A 20220-nucleotide genomic window follows, 5' to 3' on the forward strand; every position below is an offset into this window, starting at 1 on the left:
CAACATTAGATTCTGTCTGCCCTTCACTTTTGCAATACACAAGTTGGCTGTCATAACTGTCAGCAGCGGAGTGCTGTAATTTCGGTCTCCAATTATCTCTTCATTACTTGACTGTATTAATGATCCATTTCTGCTTCAAAGACGTAATTCAACATGGCATGCCAATGTCGCGTAACACACTTATCAGATACTAAAGCCTGCACATTGATATGGACATTTTAATCTTATCGGGTTGTGTTGTGTGTTTCAAGTGGAAACCGTTCCCACATTCCCATAACAGAGTCGTTAGTTTTCCCAGCTCCTCTGGACGTTTTGTGCCGGAACGCTTGTTCGTTTGCACTTGTGTGAGATGAAATAAAGGGGGTGTATTATTGTTCACATGGGTCTTTCATTTCCCATGAGCCATGGAGCCAGCAGCCATGTGGTTACCCCACACTTCTAATTGCACTTCTGGCTAGACCTAAACTACATTTCGTTACACTGTACTTGTATATGTGTAATGACAATAAAGTTGAATCTAATCTAATCTAATCATCTCTACTGGACACATGTAGTCCTGTCCCAGAATTCCCCGCGGCACTAATACCATTTCTGTGATGTACAACATAACTGAAACTGTCACAGAGTCCTCCACACTTCTTGTCTTTTGCCAGCTGACCCGGCTATACTTTACAGTTTTGGGGGTTTGTAATAAAATGTTAGCCGCAAAAAATTAATTTCTTACTCTTGATTATCTAGCATGGCTTCAATTTTGCTAGTGATGATTGCGTATTGTCTCTGGTCAATGGCATTTGTGATAAACCCTGAAAATCACTCAGTATGACTGTAGGAGTGATTGGATTTTGGGGTTGGATTGGTTTTGCATCAGGGATAAAGGCCAACTCATCACCAAGAAAGATGGAGACGGTGAAAATGAAAAGGCCAGCGCATCTTTACGCTCCTCTCCTTTGTGTATGAGCAACGCTGACAGTTTCCATCTCGGGTGAGTTTCATTTAGTAAATATTTTCATTACGGATGTGTCTGGATGCATTCTCGGCTGAAGGACTTTCACTTCACGCTAAGCAGAGCAGACATAAATGAATTATTTCATATTTCTTTCTTTTGAGTGTTTAGTCGATTGTTTGTTTTCAATCCAAACTAATAGTCCGGACAGCCTGGTGTTCCTGCACCCTATATGACTTCTTAAATTACAAGAGTAACGCTTGGCTGAGAGGTGACAAGGGCAGTTTCAACACTTTGGCGTGAAAGTCAATATGACAGTCAGGCTACAAAAGACTTATCAATTACAAGTCTCATCTTGGACTTTATGGATAGCAAAGAAAATCCCCCTTCCCGCCACCAAACTTTGAAACTAGACGCCATTAAATTCCAATTAAAAGAAAGTGACCCAACCACTGAAAAAGAATATTCTGTGAATATCAACTTCAAATATCAAAGTTCTTTTAATCACCCTGATGTCAGTTAAAACTTGTGTTCTTCTGCAGAACACAAAAGAAGATATTTTCTTGTGAGTTGGTAAACCACATTGACTTCAACTCTACAAACAAAAAAACACTAGATATTTTTGAAAATATCCGATTTGTGATTCAGGGAAAAAAGTATTATTTATTAAAATTTTTTTTTTAAATAAGTGATGATTGCTTGTGTTACCTCCAAAACAACGAGCTACTTAAAACTCAATGTAGTTCAACTACAGTAAATCCACCTTTTTTTGTTAGTACTTGCACAATTAAATACTAAATCTAGTGCTATAAATCGATTAATCGCGATTATTTAATTTCAAAATTAATATTTCATATGATTTAAATTATTATATTATATTTCTCGAATATATTCATTTATTTTTACTATTCCATTTAACAGCAATAAATAACAAGCAGCTTGTAATTAATCTCCATAAAAAGGAAGGAAGGAGTCGGGAACCGGAAGACATTTTAAACATTTAATAAAGTAATATAACAGCCGGCGGACCCTCACGGACGACCGCCGGCGAACAAAACATAAACATTAATACAAATACAACCATAACACAAGTTCGGGCACGGTCCTCTCTCCTCGACGGTCCGGTCGCTCGTTCCTTTTATATGCTCCCTATCTCCTACGTGATTCGAGCCCGGTGTGCGCACAGCTGGCGCTCATTCACAATTACTCACCGGACTCGAACCACAGTCTCGCCCCGCCTACTCTACTACACAGCTATTGTAGCGATTGAGCCAATCTAAGGGGAGAAATTCTATTAAATAAAGCAGATAATAGTTTTAATAGAATTAAACTGAGTTTGACCAAACATATCTCCCCTACATACTACCAATAAAAAAATAGACAATGCTATTGAAGTGCCACACAATTCTTTTAGTTAGATTAAACAAATCGTCAATTTTCATGTACTTTGCTTTAAAACTATAAGCAAAATACATTAAAACAGTAATCTAGACCACACGGCTTTTCTTCATAAAATGTCGCTACTTAGCTTGTTACTTCTCAACATTGTATCCGACACATAATGTCTTTCTGTATGTGCATACGAAAGGCTCAGTAAAAGTCCAGATCAAATCATTCGGAAACTCTGGCTCGAATCTATGTTTACTGGTTGCTAGCTGCAACCCAATGTTTGGGTCTCTGATATGGTTAACATCACAGAAACAAAGGCATAAAACCAACACAGTTTTCTTCATATTTGTTAACTTAGGATAAACACTATGTCAATTCCAGCTATATTCAGAAACGGGTCGATGAGAAACCCTTGATGTGTTGCTTTGGTGACGAGGCCACCAAAACAAGAGCCCAAGTTAACCTGAAAAAAGACTGGAGGCGTGCGCATTATCAAGCCCATTAAAAGTATTACACAAACTTGGACCATAAGTGGACTTGAGCGTCCCTGTCTTTCTGATTGACCTCTTCGAGATGAGAGGTATTTGGCTTCCAGACTCACAGAAGACAGTGCACGTCCATCTCTGCCAGCTCTGAGCTTTGATGTACTGACTGAATGAGGCACATTCAATATTTCCATACGGTTTTTAAGGTTGGGTGGTGGATCTATTCCTCAAGTCTTTGCCCAAAGCTGTCTGGCAGGCTGCCGTGTGAATGCTCGCTGAGTGAGAGACTTCACATATGCTCCTCATATGCCCGGCGAGGTCAGCAGGGCACCGGAGACCACAAACCCACCTCCTGACTCGCTCCAACACCAGCACAACAAACACACGCACCATCCCGCTGACTCCTGCCCTGGGAGAATAAAGCATTATAAAACCGGGGTAAACATCTGCGTGAGCAGATGCTGACGTACAAATACTTGAACATGAGGGAAACTTTAATAAGATGCCAGTCTAACGCTGATTCATTATCGATCATGTTCTGTTGAGATTAACTTAAGCGTTTGGTGTCACCAGAACTCCTAAAGATGTAGAATAAGGAAGACTGATCTTACTTTTACTCATTTAAAATTATTTGATTGCTTTACAGTAGACAATCACCATTAAAGTTTAATGCGTCTACATCCACATCTTTTCAAAAGTGTGGCATCCACAAGGCATGCATGCCCTTTTAAGAAAGTTGTTTCCGTTTCGGCTCAATTTGAAAACACATTGCTGAAAAATTCAATAAATTATATCAAGGCAGAGAATCTTAGCATGAGAAAATTTAATAAATGATATCAAGGCAGAGAATCTTAGCATGAGAAAATTCAATAAAAGTTATCTAGTCAGACAATCTTAGCACGCAAAAAGTCGTTATATTATCCATGTTAATAGCAGAAGACTTGAAGCCCACAAACATACGTAGCATTTGTCATGTGTGAAGCCTCTTAATCATAAACAATCTTATTGGAAAGATTATAAACAAAAATAAGAACTTCTCCCAAGGCATCAACCTGATACTATAATGTTCAGTTAATATCTTCAAGGTATTACAATGGCCTTGTGGTCTCTCAACCACCAGACACAACAAGACGGTTAAGACACCCAAAGTGTTTTAAGAGGAAGGAAACTGGTCCATTCTCTCCTGACACAATGTTTGATGAGAGTAAGTGGACCGAAAGCCAAAAAAGCGCCACAATGTTCCTTAAATGCCAACTGCAAGGGTGCTGCAATGATGATGGTGGAGAGAATTTGCTATTAAACTCAAAAATATGTGTGCGTAACTGGTGCAAATTACAGAGCGCGCATGTGAGAGTGACTGAAATGGGATATTACAGTTGAGACAGGAGCTACTAATGAGTGCAAAATCATATGAGCTGTCAAAGGGCGAAAAGCATTTCAAATAAATGCACATTTATTAGAGGGAAATGTGCCTGAAGTGTGGAATTGTGGGTAAACTGGCATTGCTCAGCGCAGAGGTGCAGTCATTACAGTTAAATCAACAGTCCTGGGTGCTCTGGTAACACTGCTGTCGTGTTAATCTTACCCCAGAGACACCGAGTCAGGTCCACCTGGACTTTTAAAAGAGTGAAAAACTGCCGTTAAGTTACAGGCGCTGTAACTCCGTGTAGAACTTGAAATGATTCACTTTGTTTTTAATGGAGAAAATTTGTCACGATACACTACCACTGCAAAAGCATTTTATCTAGGGCTTGTCAAACATTCTGAGTCTTGCATCTGTCCCTAGTTTAAACAGGAATGAAGCTGACATGCTATATATTAAAACAAATCCAATATACACAGGGTTATGACCCTTATTTATTTTTCTCTCCACATGAAAAATTCCACTGAAAAGGCCTCTGGGGATCAAAGGTTATAAGGTTCAGCCAGACTTCTGGCCTTTGAATGTCATTCATATCATATCAAAGAATTATTTCTCCTCGAAACAGATGATAGTAATACTTTAGTAAGGCTATCATGGGATATGACAGACATGCAGGTGGAAACTACGGATGTTTTCGCAGCCAAGTCCACCAATGGTTAGAACTAATCTTAACACATTAGAGAGTCACTATTCAGCTGCAATGCGCCCCTCAACGGACTTTAAGTTCCCCAACTTTTCAACTAATTTGGCCAAGAAACACACACATTCACAACGTTTGTCCATTAATCATGTTAATGTTTGTATAAACATATTAAACCGGATGAAAGAATCCGTCATATTAGTATTACCGCATTACATTTAAATGAACAATTACTCTCGTTTCTAAAAATCACAAATATTATTTTAAATGAAAACCTCCAAACTCATCAAAAGCTCTAATTACCACAAAATGCTGAATGTAAAGTATTAATAGATTTATTAAAAAAATGCTCTATGAATGAGTCTAATTATGATAACCTATAAAATAGCCGACATGTATGTTAAAATATGTTCACATAAAACAGTGTTATAAATTTTTTTTTTTGTTGCTGTCTTTCCTAAACTAATAATTATTAATTATGTGTAGCCTATATCTCGTATGTTTACACCAATTTACAGACGGAATGTTCCAATCAGAAATTGGACTATTGAACATTTGATTAACTAGCCTATACAAATTTTAACATCTCATTTAATAAATTTTCCTCCGCTTAATACTTTAAATCACGCTTTGCGTCAATCTGCGGGTCTTGTCTCTGTATTAAGTATTTGCAATACAAATAAACTGCCTGTGCACGCTGCAATATTTTGTGGCGCGCTGCTTGCAATTACAACGCGCAACTAAAAGTAACTATGATTGTTGTACAAACAAAACATACATATGCTATTGTAAATGTAATGTGTTGCCAAATTTCGTACAGTTCTGAAAGTCTCTCAAAGGACGAGAATCTGTATCATGAACAGAGACGCACCGCCGCTGACATGCATGTGTTATCGGTGGCAAGATAAAGCGAAGCAGCGTACTTACAGTCTTTCGGCATTCCTTGGGATTCCCTTGGGTACAGTCTTGAAACCTTGACCCTGACAATCCACATGAGAACCCGAACAACTGCACTTATGCGGGCATCCATTCACAGAGACATAGCACAGATACGCGCACAGCAGAGTTATTATTCCACAAGACTTCACCCACCGCATCATAGATCCTCTGATAGCAGCCTTATTGCAAAAAGGAAAACAAAAATTAAATAAAACTAACTAATAACACAAAGCGAATGTATGCTCCTTTAAACAGAATCAGTCAGGTCCAGAGCGCAAAAGTCTCCAGGTAAAACGAGGGAAGAAGAAACCAACAGCGTATTAAACCGATAGCTCCAACTCTGAAAACTTATAAAAATACATCAGGAAAAAGCTTTGCTCAGGAAAAAAGCTTTGCTCATTCAAATGTAAAGTCGCATCTGTGTCTCCACACCGCTGAAAAGATGCGCATCAAAAGTTGCAAACGCACATCACTGACTAATAAGAATAAAGTCCCGTGGAAAACATATTCAAATGTCCGAAGGAATTGAAAATCATTGTGCGGCGATTCCGCTTTTAAGGTCCAGCATGCAAATCCTCATTGATAGTGATTTGAGAAAGTTGAGCGGAGCTCGTACCTATTTCATTTCCAGCCCCCAAACTCCTACTGGCTCATCTGCGTGATGTCATGCAGGGATATCTGGGGTCCCGACTCGAAAAGTTTTTGGGAGCTCTTCAAATAACTCAGGTCAGCCCACACAAAATGCTCGTTAACTCTGAGGGATAAACACAAAGTAATGAATTACAAACCTTAGCGTTAAAATAATAAAGTGACATGGTTATCGGTTGCATTTTGAGACGAATCAAAGTCGGACTTCTAAGTGAATAATCTAATATAAAACTGACTCGATTTAAAATTGCGACAGTGCCAATGTTAAGATTAAGCACACTTTAGAGGCTGCTTTTAAAATGTTGAAAATCAATTACAAAATAATTAAAAGAAGCCTATAAAACTGAGTACAGAAAGAATTGCATTAACCAAACAAGCAGAGGCAGAGTGCAAGCAAAGGAATGCAGACGTGTTATTAAACCAAGATTAAGATATTAAATACTGAAACACTATATTCAAATTAACCACCCAATAACTCACAGACTAAAAAGTCCACAGATTACATATTTTTGTCCTGTCAGGCTGTCAGTCTTAAAACACTTTACATTTTTTTCTCTCCATGATTTTTTAATCACATTTTGCAGTCGTAGCGCCCCCGTTTGGTGAGAAACTTCATCTAACTAAATGTTACAGACTGGTGGTTTTGCCATATTGAGAAGATTAGTATGGTTATGATGTTGGAGTAGGCTAAACTGTGGTTTGTTTTTCATTTCAGGGACGTTTATTAATATTCTAATTCAAAATATTATGTCTGTGTGTCTTATTTTGCAAGACATTACAAAAAAGAAACCACTCAAATATTAAGGACAGTTAAAAAATAAGGGGGATTATTTTTTAACAGGAGCTTGAAAAGACCTGCTTGCTCCTGGGGCTTGATAAACATTCGGAAGAAGGTGACAGATGTGTAAGGGCAGGACTTCCCTCAATAATGGTTTTAAAGCACACAGAGAATACTTGTTTAACACCCTGAGTAGATTGAATCAGACCACAGGTACGTGCGTGAGGTTAGGCTGCAAAACATATGCTTTACACTTCCTTTATTGCACACACACACATGGCTGCGAGTCCGTAAATCTGTGATTTGTGTCAATAAGGGTGATGTGCCAGATTTACAGGCTGCTTTATTCTTTTAGCTTCTTCATGTCAGGAGTGAGGAATGTCTAGAGAGCTTCCACCTGTGGAACACTAGAGAATGGGCATACAATGGATCTCAATAATCCACATGTGTACTCGGGTCCGACCTTAAAACAAAGAACTCTTATCCACAGAGTGACCCCCAAACAGCCGTGCTAAACACTCAAGCACGATTACTACACACAGCAGCAGATGCATCCAACAGACTCAAATGTACGTCTTCATTAAGAACGTGTATTTAATTTACCTATTCTGTGCTGTCAGGAGTGAAAAACTGCACTGTGGACAGGACGCACGGGTGATTTTGAAACCCGAGAAAAATAACAGCCGGTCTAATGCTAAACATACAGTGTTATAAAGTGTTAAAAGCTGAATAGTTTAATTTTGTCAATGTTAGAATTATTTATCCTGTCTTGACCTAATATGCAGAGACAGCTAGATGTAAGCATTTGCAGGTTGATGAAAAGTGTAAACGTTGTGGCCTTGGTCCAATTAAAACACTGCTCTGGTTGTTTAAGACTCCTCCTGACCAGCCCAATTTAGCAATACTGTTTGAAACAATGGTTTGGTTCTGGAGTTTGAGGAGAGACTATCTAATTCTCTCATCAACGGCAGGCAGGGGAAGTGTAAAGGACAGTGGACATTGAATCCGGAATTTGCATCCAAAATGTCCGCACGTTAAAAAATAAATATGACCTCATGTTGTGTCAAGTTAGATTGTACATTATCCCGCTTATTACATGGCTACTTACCACACGGGAAAAAACGTGAATTTGAAATATTTTATTCGCTAATTTTTATCGCAGAATTCAGACCTTCTGTGAGGGAAACCTGTTACTTTCGGTTTTAATGTAAGACACAACATTCACAAACAGGTTACAAATTAACTCATTTGTAAATATACTGTCATATGAATATGTAACATGCAGTATATTTAAATTGTCAAAAAAAATTGTCAAAATGATTTACTGCATCCAGGTTACCGTGTATCATCTGTTTTGAGTGGTTGTTATATGGGAATAACGAACCTGGAAATGTCGCAACTGGCCAATCAGAATCAAGCATTCCAACGAGCCGTGTAATAATCACATTTACAAACTGCCTCAGATATTTTTGGCTGTCATAGAAAACTGGGTCCGATTTTCTGCGTTTTTCGCATCTGTTACAAACATTTTGAGAAGTGTTTTGATAATTCAGAGACAACGTACAAACGAGCGCCAAGTACAAACGAGCGCCAAATACAAAATAGGCATATTGAAGCATGAAGCATGGCTGAAAATCATTTGTTGGTGCTGTAGCAATGACAGAGTTCCAGGAAAAGTTCCCCAAAATATAAAAAAAGATTTTTTATTTACTTACCCTCATGCTGTCCCAGATGTATATGTCTTCCTTTCTTTAATTAAACACAAACAAATCAGTTTACAGTAAAATCCCGTCATATTGAGGTCAACATAGCAAAGCTCCAAAAAACACATCCATCCATTATTAATGTCCTGCAGTTTCATTAATTGTATGAATTATTTTAATTTATTAAATGATTCCTTATGTTATTCAAGCACACAATTTTTTTTTAAAGAAACATCTTAATGGATTTGTTACATTACAAAGGAAGTCAATGTTGTTTGGTTACCAGCGTTGTTTAACAAATCTTCTTTTGTGGTCATACCGGTTTCATTTTAGGGTTGAACTATGCTTTTATAATATGTGTGTGAGAAATTATTTCATATTTCATTATTTAGAAATTCATATGTCATGTGTACATGGTAACATATAGATCAATGTGGTTCTTTCAAACATAAGGGCACTGTTGTTGTTGAATCCACAATGTTTTTTTTTAATCTTATTGATTCTTCGGTCTTGTGACAAAATACGCATATGAAAGTACATTCTTAAAACAACTTGTGATGTCCCATTCATTTATTTAATACAAAACGAACACAAAATGTCTTCAAAATGACACATAATTTGTTAAAAAGCATAGCACATCCTTTTTGAGAGTTTAGTAGATTCAAAATTATTGAAGTGCTGCCATATCTTAATATATCTTGCTGCCATCAATATCAGTTTGCTTTAGAAGACAATTATTAACCCATTTAGTTTACTTTAAATGATTGATGGATGTGCTTTTTGGAGCTTCACCATTTTGAGTTGTATAAGAAATTATTTGTTTGCGTTCCGCTATAGAAAGGACATCTGAGACGCAATAAATTTGAGGGTGAGTAAATTATGAGAGAAGTTTCAGATATGGATGAACTTCTATCAGCTTTAAAAACTGTACCCATAACACATTTAAGACATAATGCACTGGAAAGACGACCGTGTCTGCGGATTTTCATCACAACTTGGCTACGTCAAAAAAGTCATAGTTAACTTAAAAGGTTATTCATCAAACTGAACACAAATAGCAGTGAAATATACACTTTAAATGTCAAAACTAGGTAAAGTGATACGAGTTTTGTGAGTTAAGGCCGGTCAGTTAACATCAAACTGACCTTTTAAATTTCTGCATTGCGATCGAAGGAAGCGAACGGCAAGATCGTGGAAAGACTTGGCATGGATGTTGCCGACCAGTGTTTCTGGCAGGAAAGGGAAGAGCCAAAGACCTGTCGGAAGCCATTAGCATGCCATGAGACATGAGTCAACTTTTTAAATGGAACACTCGAACATAAAAAGAAATCCAAACTTTTCAGCAATGCCGTGGGGGAACTGTCTTATATGGTGTTTCCCTCAGTCTATATATTGTCTCTCTTTGACAGTTTAGGCATTGTCATCCTGTGGTTTTGAAACCGGGGAGACCAGGGAAGGATTTCTCATTTTCCTGAGTCGAAAATTTGCTCCCTTTTTGCTCACGCGGGACTGAGGGAAACAGTCAAGAATTTAATTCCACAGCAAAATTTACTTGATGGTTATATGGTTGTAAATTTCCTTAATTCTTTCCTAATAGTAATGTGTACACAGAACCCGAATGGGAAGTCTGGATCAGTTTGCATGGTCTGGCACCTCTGTGAACTGGTGCTGGGTGATAATTGAAATGACGGCCTCCGCTGTAGACTCCTGTTGTCTGCACGGTGGCCGCTTCAACCAGAGGCCCGGCGTTCTGCATGTGAGCCTTCAGATCCGGCGCTACATGTGGCCACGAGGCAGCAAGACCTCAGCTGCTTCTGCCACATACGACTGATAATTACATGCACATTGTCCTAGATTCTACGAACTGGCGGGCGGAGGGCGAGAGAGAGCATTTGAGGTGGAGAGTTGTGACAGGGGCCTGCCAGCAACAACAGCCCGGGGTCCCCCGGACACACGCTGTCAGGCTCGGGCCCCTTTTGAGTTTCAGACAGCCAGAAATGGTAGGTGAATCCACAAAACAGTAAGAGATCTTAATCGGCGTGTACGCTCTTTTTGATATTTGTCTTTTAGCTTTAGCAAACAAACACATGGAAAAAACTATCGCCAGATGTTGCCACAGTCCTGTCGAAAGATTTGTTTGTAATTCTGCAAGCTCACATTCCACCCCAACTGCCAAGGCCTGCAGACATCGTCGGGTTGGCCAAACCTGAGGCGATCTTTTTTACACATTTGATCTTTGACCTGTCTTTGATGTCAAATGTGTCACATCTGACGCAAAGCCTTGAGACGCAAACATTCCTACAACACTTCTCACTCCCTTCTTCTCAATTACTCATGTCAGAAAAATTTATGTTTTAAAAATCTGCATTGCTGTTCAGCACAGGAACAATTGGAATGGAAATTACTGGAAGAAAAATAATTCCAAGAAAAATATCCAAGTCTAGCAGACCTGTCTCCCGTTGTAGGAAGTTTGCGATTGGACAGGCTCAGCGGTACAGTCAGAGGTTTCTAATGTGGAAGTGGTTAATAGTGTTGATCTTTTTGGTTGAGAAGCGGACGGGTGGGAGGTGGGATATATCTGGTGCCCTTACGTTCTCCATGCCACTACCAGGAAGATAAACAGTTCCATATGTGGGGCTAACCCTGAAGATACCACGTAAGACTTTTCCCCCAGGTATGACTGGAAGATTGATGATACAATTTACTAGGGAGATATCACGGACCCCAATACTGAAAAGAGCTGAGCCCAGCTGTTGGCTGTTCTGCCTCCATTTTTTAATGCGGCTGGAGTTCAATTTGCATATGGGGGGATGGAGAAGTGATGTCGCTGTGGTGAGGCGCACGTCTCGTTGATAAACTTGACACCCCTCCTGTGATGCTTCCCAGACCCTCACTCAGGGATAGAGCAATATTCATGTAAGGTAATATGGATGGATATAGTGATGAGATGATTATAGGTTGAATTTAAAGAGAGGTCATAGCGAGAGGCTTATGGTCTCGCTCATCTCAGAGTCCTTTAATCTAATCAAACACGAAAGCAAGAACTATTTGCTGCGAAGGCAAATCAAATCGCCATTGAACCGAACCAATGAACCGACATCGGGCGGCCTATCAGAGCATGACAACCTGACTGTCTGTCATGATCCAAGAAAAGGTCAAGGCACGGATATTAAACCTGTAAAGAAGATGACTTCTAGGGAAAACGAAGGCGCTCCGGTAAGTTTGCTGTTTATGTGCAATCAGACTCTATAGAACAAAAGTATGTTGTTGCTAATTATTTTTTGGAACTATTATTATTATTAGTTCTCGACCGACGTCGGTTCGGTTCATTGGTTCGGTTCAATGGTTCGGTTCAATTGCAGACGGGCTCTGGGCTCAACTGTTTTTCCTATCCTGGGTAGCCCGGATGTTACCATGTGAATATTTAACTTGAATTTTTCGATCTGAATTTGAGCAGTCGAATTAGACATATGTTTTCTTTGAAAAGTATTAACTTGAAATTTGAGATCTGAATAAGAGCAATCAAATTTGATCAATCTGAATGTATTTTATCTGAAATTCTGTAAGTTGATTTTTTTTGTATCTGAATTTGTGAGCATTAAATTCAGGTTTTTAAATTGGAAATCAAGAATTTTCATATTTAAATTTCATAGAGGTAAATTCGAAACAAATAAATTCAGATACATGGTTTCCAAAGTAAAATAATTCAAAATCAAGTATTCATAGGCTGTTAAATTTCAAAACATTATGTCTCTTATTTGCTTCCATACAGGGCTTCATTCGCGCGATTCGCGCTGCAAGTAGGTCTATCGCGTCTGTGCATTGACTTAACATGTAAATCACTCGCGCTTGACGCGCCATTCGCGTTTGGTCTGAACACAACATAACGTTACTGTGAAATTACCACATCAAACGTGACGTGCTAACATGGATGCAGCTTTGAAGCCGCTGGGTTGCTTCAGGGAAAATTTATTTTTAAGAAGCTTCCCAATGGAAACATCGACAAGACTAAGGTTGTTTGCACCTTGTGCAATGCGGAATTGGTTTAAAAAAAAACTTTCTCTCAACAGGTAGTGGTCTAGCTTTAGTTGAAACCAGTAAATTTGTATTGGAACCTAATGTATTATGGCTCCTGTATGACATATCGCTTGTTGCTCCCTAACTCTTTGTAAGTTGCTTTGGATAAAAGCGTCTGCTAAATGACTAAATGTAAATGTACTGTAGGAGCTCTTCCAGTCTCATGTACCACCTAAACGCAAAGCACCCCTTAGCTAATGCGGAAGTAAACACAAGTACATCTTATTGAACATAATTTATTTTCATCACCAATTATCATAGTAGAACAGCTTTCTCAAGCAGTTTGTGATGCATTTTGGAAACAGGAGATGAGCCCCTGTTCTAATGCGCCACCTGGCTTGAGACACCCGTTCTCAAAGACTTAATTTTAGTCATTATTTGGGTGGCACACATATTCTGAATGCCTTCGGCAGAATTCAAATGAGCCATTTTAATAATAAAAAAAAATCTATGCCCACCACTAGTTTTAAGACAATTCACATAGTTGTAATTTAAATAATTTGTGTAACTATATTTTGATAAGTTTGCTTCTAACATTTGAAAAAAGTAAAGAATAAATTAAATGACTCTAAACTTTGAAGGACAGAATTAAGCCCTTGAAAAACTAGACACCACTGTTATTTTCAGTTTTTCAGAACTAACTGTGTGAAATTATCTTTTTTGTTTCGTTCTATAAAATACTGCAAACCTTTTTCCCTAAATCACAAATAAAATTAATGTTTAATTGCAGAAAATAAAACTGGACAAACTGGTTTAAAAAATAGATTTTCATATATATTTTCAATTCACAGAAATTCACAATTCGCTTACTATTCTGACCAATGGATAAAAGTGAATTGTGTACCCTAGTCTCAAAGCTGTCAGCAAAACTGTCACTAATAATTGCGATTGTCCCTGGCCAAATTATCCAACCCGACATGTTTTTTTGGTTCAGTAATAATCTGTAATTAACACCAACCTCTAAGATCAGAATCCTGATTGAGTCCAGCACATGCAGACCATCTGCACTGACCTCCACTTCCTCCATCCATCCTACTCAGAGCTGTTGACATAAGCATTCATCAGACTCTATAGCGAAGTTTTGGGAAATGTCTGGTCGAACGTGTTTCACATGTTTTGTTGGAACAGTTTAACCAGGAGCAACCATTAGCGAACAGCCATTAGAGGGCTATTTGTAGACATCACAGGCAGGCCCGTAGACACTCCGCTTTTTCATTTCTTCATGAGACTGCAGTCAACAGAGCTGACCTCGTGCTGGCCAACATCCATCTCTCACAGTACCGTGATTGCCTGACGGTCTGTTTTTAACTCTCTTGAAATTCAGTCTGACCAGGAATTGTTATTAATTGTCAAATCTGTGCTAAGTCTATCACTTTCCTGCTTGGCTGGCCTCACCGTTTCCCCATAAGCATTTCAGAGATCCGAAATGAAGCCAACTGCAACACAAGTGGACCTTTGGAGGGTTTCGCAGTTTTAAATCAAGGAAACAAGGCCTTTTTCCAGAGGCGCGTCGAACGAGCCATTGAGAAATGGCGAGGTTAGATATACCCTGCAAAGCATTTTAATTAACCCAACTTGAAAAAGTGATTTTTGTCCGTGAGAGAATAGCCAAAGAACAGAGGTCTGAGAGGTCCCTGTTGGTAGCAGCGAGAGGGTGTTTGAGAAAGCCTTGCGGTTCAGAGAGGGTGAATCCACACAAAAGCTCAACAAGGCTAAACAATGTCCTCCTTTTCTCCCTCAGACTTTTGTCAACATGAGAAAATTAGAAATGCCGCACATTATGAGGAGAACCCTGGAATGTGGCGGTCGAGTGCCAAGAACTTTTTCATTGACAGGAGAGTTTAGCAGCTGTGTTGCTGTTTACTTGAATGGGCTGGAAATGCCTCGAGTGGCCCAGGCCCAAGGAAAACAATTATCAGAGCTGAACTGGCAATGGGAACTCAATCCTTCAGTAAGCAAGTGGGCCGCAGTCTAACATGGGCACCGAGGCTCTGGCTAAATAAAGCCTGATATTATGTTTACAGTGGCTCCACTGTACAAAGAATGGGAAAAGAGATGAGAGAAAAATCTGAGCAAATGCAACATTGTGTGGTGAATTATATGACTCGGGAAGGACTCCAGTCCATAAAACCGCAATTGTGCGCCACCGAAGAAATAGTCCCGAGGCTGATCAGACCGGTTGGCCTACTTCAGGAAACAGCGTGGGGATTGCAGTACTTTTGCAATTTTTTTTGAAAACTTCAGCAGTGATTACCTCTTAACATGCCGCTTTAAAAATGCCACTAGTGTTGCAAGGCATACATGGAAACAGGACTTTGACAGGATTCCATAGGATGTTAAATGTGCCAGTTCGCTGTGGGTGCACTAAGTGTGTCTTATAAAAATCCCCCTGTTGATCTGAATGGGCTGTATGCTTTTGATTATTGTAAAGTGTGAATCTACAGGATTGAGTTCATTAATTTATTCCACCTGACTAAATACAGTATATTGCAGTCAGCTGCATTGTGCTACTGCTTTGTTCTTTTTCTTTGTTGACAACAGTTTGTGTGAATTCTGGATCTGGTAGTAAGGTGACAGAAAAGATTACTAAAAGCAGCCTCAGCTTGTCATGATGTGTTACAGCTGGATTGAACTATATCACTTTGTATGATCATCTTGTATTTTGAAAGGGAACACCCTCCCGGTTTTGTAATGCCAATCCTGTGCTTCGAATAATCTGAAGAAAGCATATATACCACTGTCAACCTTGGATGATTTATAATAGAAATAATCTTTCTCATCCTCTTTGGACTGGTTTTGTTTAAAGGGGTCATATGACACTGCTAAAACAAATATTATCCTTTGTTTTAGATGTAATGCAATGTGTATACCCGATTAAAGGTTAAAAAAACGCTGTATTTCCCAAAACGTGCATGTTCGTATCTCCTCTTTGCGCCGCTTCTCTGAAACGCTCAGATTTTCTCGCTCATCGCTGTGAAAAGCGACGTGTGCTATGATTGGCCAGTTAACAAGTGCATAGTGATTGGTTGAATACTGCAAGGACGTGAAGGAAATGTAATGACTCTTACCATATTTGGAACATCAGGTTCCAAAGCAATTGTAATGAAAGGTACGGACACCTTACTTGCTGTAGTGGAGTAGGCGGGGCGAGACCGTGGTTCGAGACTGGTGAGTGATTGTTAATGAGCACCAGCTGTGCACGCACCGGTATCGAATCATGTAGGACAGCGGTTCTCAACCCTGGTCCTTGCGCCCCCCCCCCCCGCTCTGCATGTTTTTTGTTACTCTCTTGTTTAACACACCTGATTTAAAACACTAGCTCATTAGAAGAGAGCTCAATGAATGAACCGCGTTCCGATTGACGTGTTCCCTGAACTGTGTTCACAGGAAATCGGCTGACGTTAATTTAAGAACACCAATTTGCGCAACACTACTGCCTGCAGCGTCTTCAAACAGACAAAACCTACTACAGAAGATTGAAGGGTTATTTAACCGTAATCTTGAGATTTGCGCAACATTATGCCCATTTTGAACTGGAATTATGGCAGAATATATAGTGATGTTTACTTCGCAGGGCTCTTACGGGCGTATTGAACAAACCTCCGAAGCGGTAGGAGAAGCATACAAAATATGCAGAGCGGGGGGGTGCGAGGACCTGGGTTGAGAACCGCTGACGTAGGAGATCGGGAGCATATAAGAGAACGAGTGACCGGACCGTCGAAGAGAGAGGACCGGGCCCGAACATGTTTGTATTTGTATTTATATTTTGTTCGCCGGCGGTCGGCTTTGAGGGGCCCCCTGGCTGTAATTACTTTATTAAATGTTTAAATGTCTTCCGGTTTCCGTCTCCTTCCTTTCTTTTATTGAATCTCTCTACACTTGCGTAAACATTTGGGTGGTCTTAGTCAAATCACAAACTGACGTAGATTTGTAGGGGTGTGGTTACGCGAGGTGTTTCAGGCAGGTCTGGGTGAGCATTCACTTTTAGATAGAATGAATCTTTGTTCCGACACCTTCATTTTTGCAATTTTACATGATTTATACATGCATGGGCATCTTATAACACACCAAAGACACATAAGAACACGTATTGCGCCATATGCCCACTTTAACTTGGATTTGCAATAAATGCTCAGGAATAGGCTTAGGGGCCACATTTTAAACAAAACCAAGTAGGGGCATGTCCATCATCTATCTGCCTGTCTATCTATCCAGTCAGCCTGTTATCCGTGTATAAAAGGGAGACGGTGTGCTGCATTCATTCACCTTTGGGCTGAGGAGCCTGAGAGCCTCTCTCGACTGCTGCAGCGGGCGGCACGTGTTGTGGCATGAAGGACACAAGGTCTCGTTCCCTCTTTCAGGGAACAGAGGCTACATCTGTAACCAAGACGTTCCCTTTCTGTCGGTCTCTTAACGTCGTGTCGAACCGACAGATGGGGTTCCTATGGAAAACGCCATGGCGCTGTGCCGCTTCACAATCTCCAGCGAAGTGTCAGATGTGAGTGCTATGCAAAATTGTATTTTTTATACTCTCCGGGAGGCATCGACTGACGAGAGAGTGTGTCGCCTGTCTGGTTCAGGTTGCCCGGGATGAGTGTGGCACGCAGGGACTTCGTCACCTGTTGACTCCACCGGAGGAGGTGTCGGGCGAGCTGTGTTAACTGCCACGAGCATGCCATGTGCCCCAGGAGCCTATGAAATTGTATCAGGTGGACCACTGACTGCCGCTTGAAGAGGTTCAAGCAGTTCGGCACTGACTGTGAGCGCTCAATAGTTTTTTATTTGCGGTGTCATGGAGACAGAGTTGAGTTCCATACCGTGAAAAAAGATGATCTGCATGGGGGAGAGCTTGCTCTTTTCCCGGTTGATCTGTAGTCCCAAACGATCTAGGTGCTGGATCACCAGGTCCCTGTGTGTACACAACAGATCTCGCGAGTGTGCCAGGATAAGCCAGTCGTTGCAGGGAAGCGAGGGCGGCTTCCATGACCTTAGTAAAGACAAGTGAGGACAGGGACAGACCAAAGGGAATACTGATATGCCCGTCCCTCGAAAGCGGGCCGCTGGAACGGTCGATGACGAGGGAGGATCGAGACATGAAAGTACGCGTCCTTCAGGTCGTTTGCCTTTAATCAATACTGACATCTGATAGATCTCTGCGTGAGCATCCTGAACGGCAGCTTGTTTAGGTGCCTTTTCAGGTTCCGCAGATGTAGAATGGGGCGCAACCCCCCGCCTTTCTTGGGGACGATGAAGTACGGGCTCTAAAAGCCACTGAACATCTCTGCTGGAGGGACGGGCTTGATCGCTTCCTTCACCAGAAGGGTGACGATCTTGTTCCAAAGCATGGGAGCATCCTTGCCTCTGACTGAGTTTGAGAGGATGCCCCGAAACTCTGCGAATTGGATTGCTTTGCCGAAACGGTTTGGGAAGCTCTGGTCAGGCTCCCAGGGACCGAGACAGGGGGGCTAGGGGCACGGAGTTCCTGCACAAGCCCTTGGGTCGGTCAGCAGGATGGCCATGGCGTACAGAGTGGATGGAACCGTCTCTTGGGGGATGGTCAGATGAGGCTGCGGTAAGGAGCAGGCTGTTGCTCCCACGCTTCCTTGGCCACATCGAACAGGCCTCTAGGCTGTCGGCCAAAGAAAAGTTGAAACGGTGTGAAACCTGTGGATGCTTGGGGTAATTCCTGGACGCCAAACAGCATGTCAGGCAGCATGAAGTCCCAGTCACGCACATCCTCTGTCACCACTCGTCGCAACATCCGCTTCAGGGTTTGGTTGAACCTTTCAATGAGGCGTGTCGAAGCGTGTCGAAGCACTTGACGAGTCCGTCCTCCTCCTATCTTAGAATGTTGCATCCATGAGAACAGCTGGACTAGCCGCGCTTGAGAAATTAGCTCTTTTAGAGAAATAAAACACCTCTGGAACTGCCGAGACACACAGGGGAAAAATGTTAAAACTCTCCAACTGAGAGTATTCCTTATGTGAGGATGAAAATATAGTTAGTAAAAATGCATATTTGCCATTTGTATAAAACAGGACATTTTAGGGAGAAGTGGGATCAGGTGGAATCATGGTTCATGTCACAATTCAGCTACAAACCTGTGTTACCCATATGAACACCACTAACATCATGTGCATGTGCGCTAACCACTAGGCCATAGTTCCAACATCCAGCTGGCTTTTGATCTCTTTTCACTGAAGTGAGGGAAATAGTCACAGTTAGAAATGGAGGCTTCACAACCACATTTCCACATGTCACTTTGTTGAAGTTGAAAGAGGGGCCAGCACAAAATTACACTTTCCATGTTTGTCCTGCCAGTTCCACTCAGGTCCACCATAGACTGATGCCAAAACCACAGAGGGATGCAAAGCTTCCAGAGACCAGAGCCTTGAGTTTAACGCCCAGCTGTCATTCACTAGTTCCTGAAATAACAGTGTCTTGCCCTCTCTGCAGAGTGGCCCTAATAAGTATGCAATCCCCAAAAGCATTGCACTGAATAATGGATGTGACTGACCAGAGGAAGAAATGCAAAAAGTGTAAATTGCAAAATGAAAAAAGTATTAGTCCAAATTATAGCTATGTTGAGAAGTATTTCATTATGGTTACAACATTACAGTCAATATCAGACAATAATGTTTTCAACACTTTCATGCACAGAGGTCACTACGTTGTACAACATTAGAAAAAAGCATTTTTGCATTTGATGGCATACAGTACTTGCATAGCCGCTATAGGAGACACTAGCGGATCATCCTATAGATGTTGCATTTGGAAAATGTGTGTGTAAAAATACAGTGTTTTGACAAAAGTGTAGGGACGCCGACTTTTAATGTACAAATTTGACAACTTTAATTCAATAATCATTACCCATATATTTTAATTCTACAACATATAATTATATTCTTGAGAGTTGTATGCTTATAATTTTATGTCAACAGTTTGGTTAGGACTCTTTTTTGTTTTAACATGACAATGCCTCTGTGCAAAAAGCAAGATTCAAAATTAAATTGATTCAGTGTGGAAGAACTTGACTGGTCTGTATAAACCCCAGACCTGAACCAAGCTGAACACCTTTGAACTGAACATTCATCACCCAAACCCATAATTGCTTTCCTGCTTTCAGTGGTAAGATCATTGGGTTAAAAATCCAAGGGGATTGCACATGCCTATGTATAAAATGTATAGGATAATG

General features: G+C 40.6%; 1 protein-coding gene across 3 annotated transcripts in view; it reads right to left on the minus strand.

Moving 5' to 3' along the window:
• slit3 (slit homolog 3 (Drosophila)) overlaps positions 1-20220 on the minus strand; it is a 197055-nt gene that overhangs the window by 146422 nt on the left and 30413 nt on the right. The window contains exons 1-2 of one of the 3 annotated variants that reach the window (XM_056770346.1): positions 6436-6572; positions 5808-5998 (exon numbers count right to left, since the gene is read on the minus strand). The exons of the other annotated variants lie outside the window; for them this stretch is intronic. Coding sequence (XP_056626324.1) covers positions 5808-5980 — 173 coding nt within the window. The 5' untranslated portion in view covers positions 5981-5998; positions 6436-6572. Of the gene's footprint in view, positions 1-5807; positions 5999-6435; positions 6573-20220 lie in introns of those variants that run through there. 3 annotated transcript variants of the gene reach the window in all.

Source organism: Triplophysa dalaica, chromosome 16, assembly GCF_015846415.1.
Source record: "Triplophysa dalaica isolate WHDGS20190420 chromosome 16, ASM1584641v1, whole genome shotgun sequence".
Lineage (NCBI taxonomy): Eukaryota > Metazoa > Chordata > Actinopteri > Cypriniformes > Nemacheilidae > Triplophysa > Triplophysa dalaica.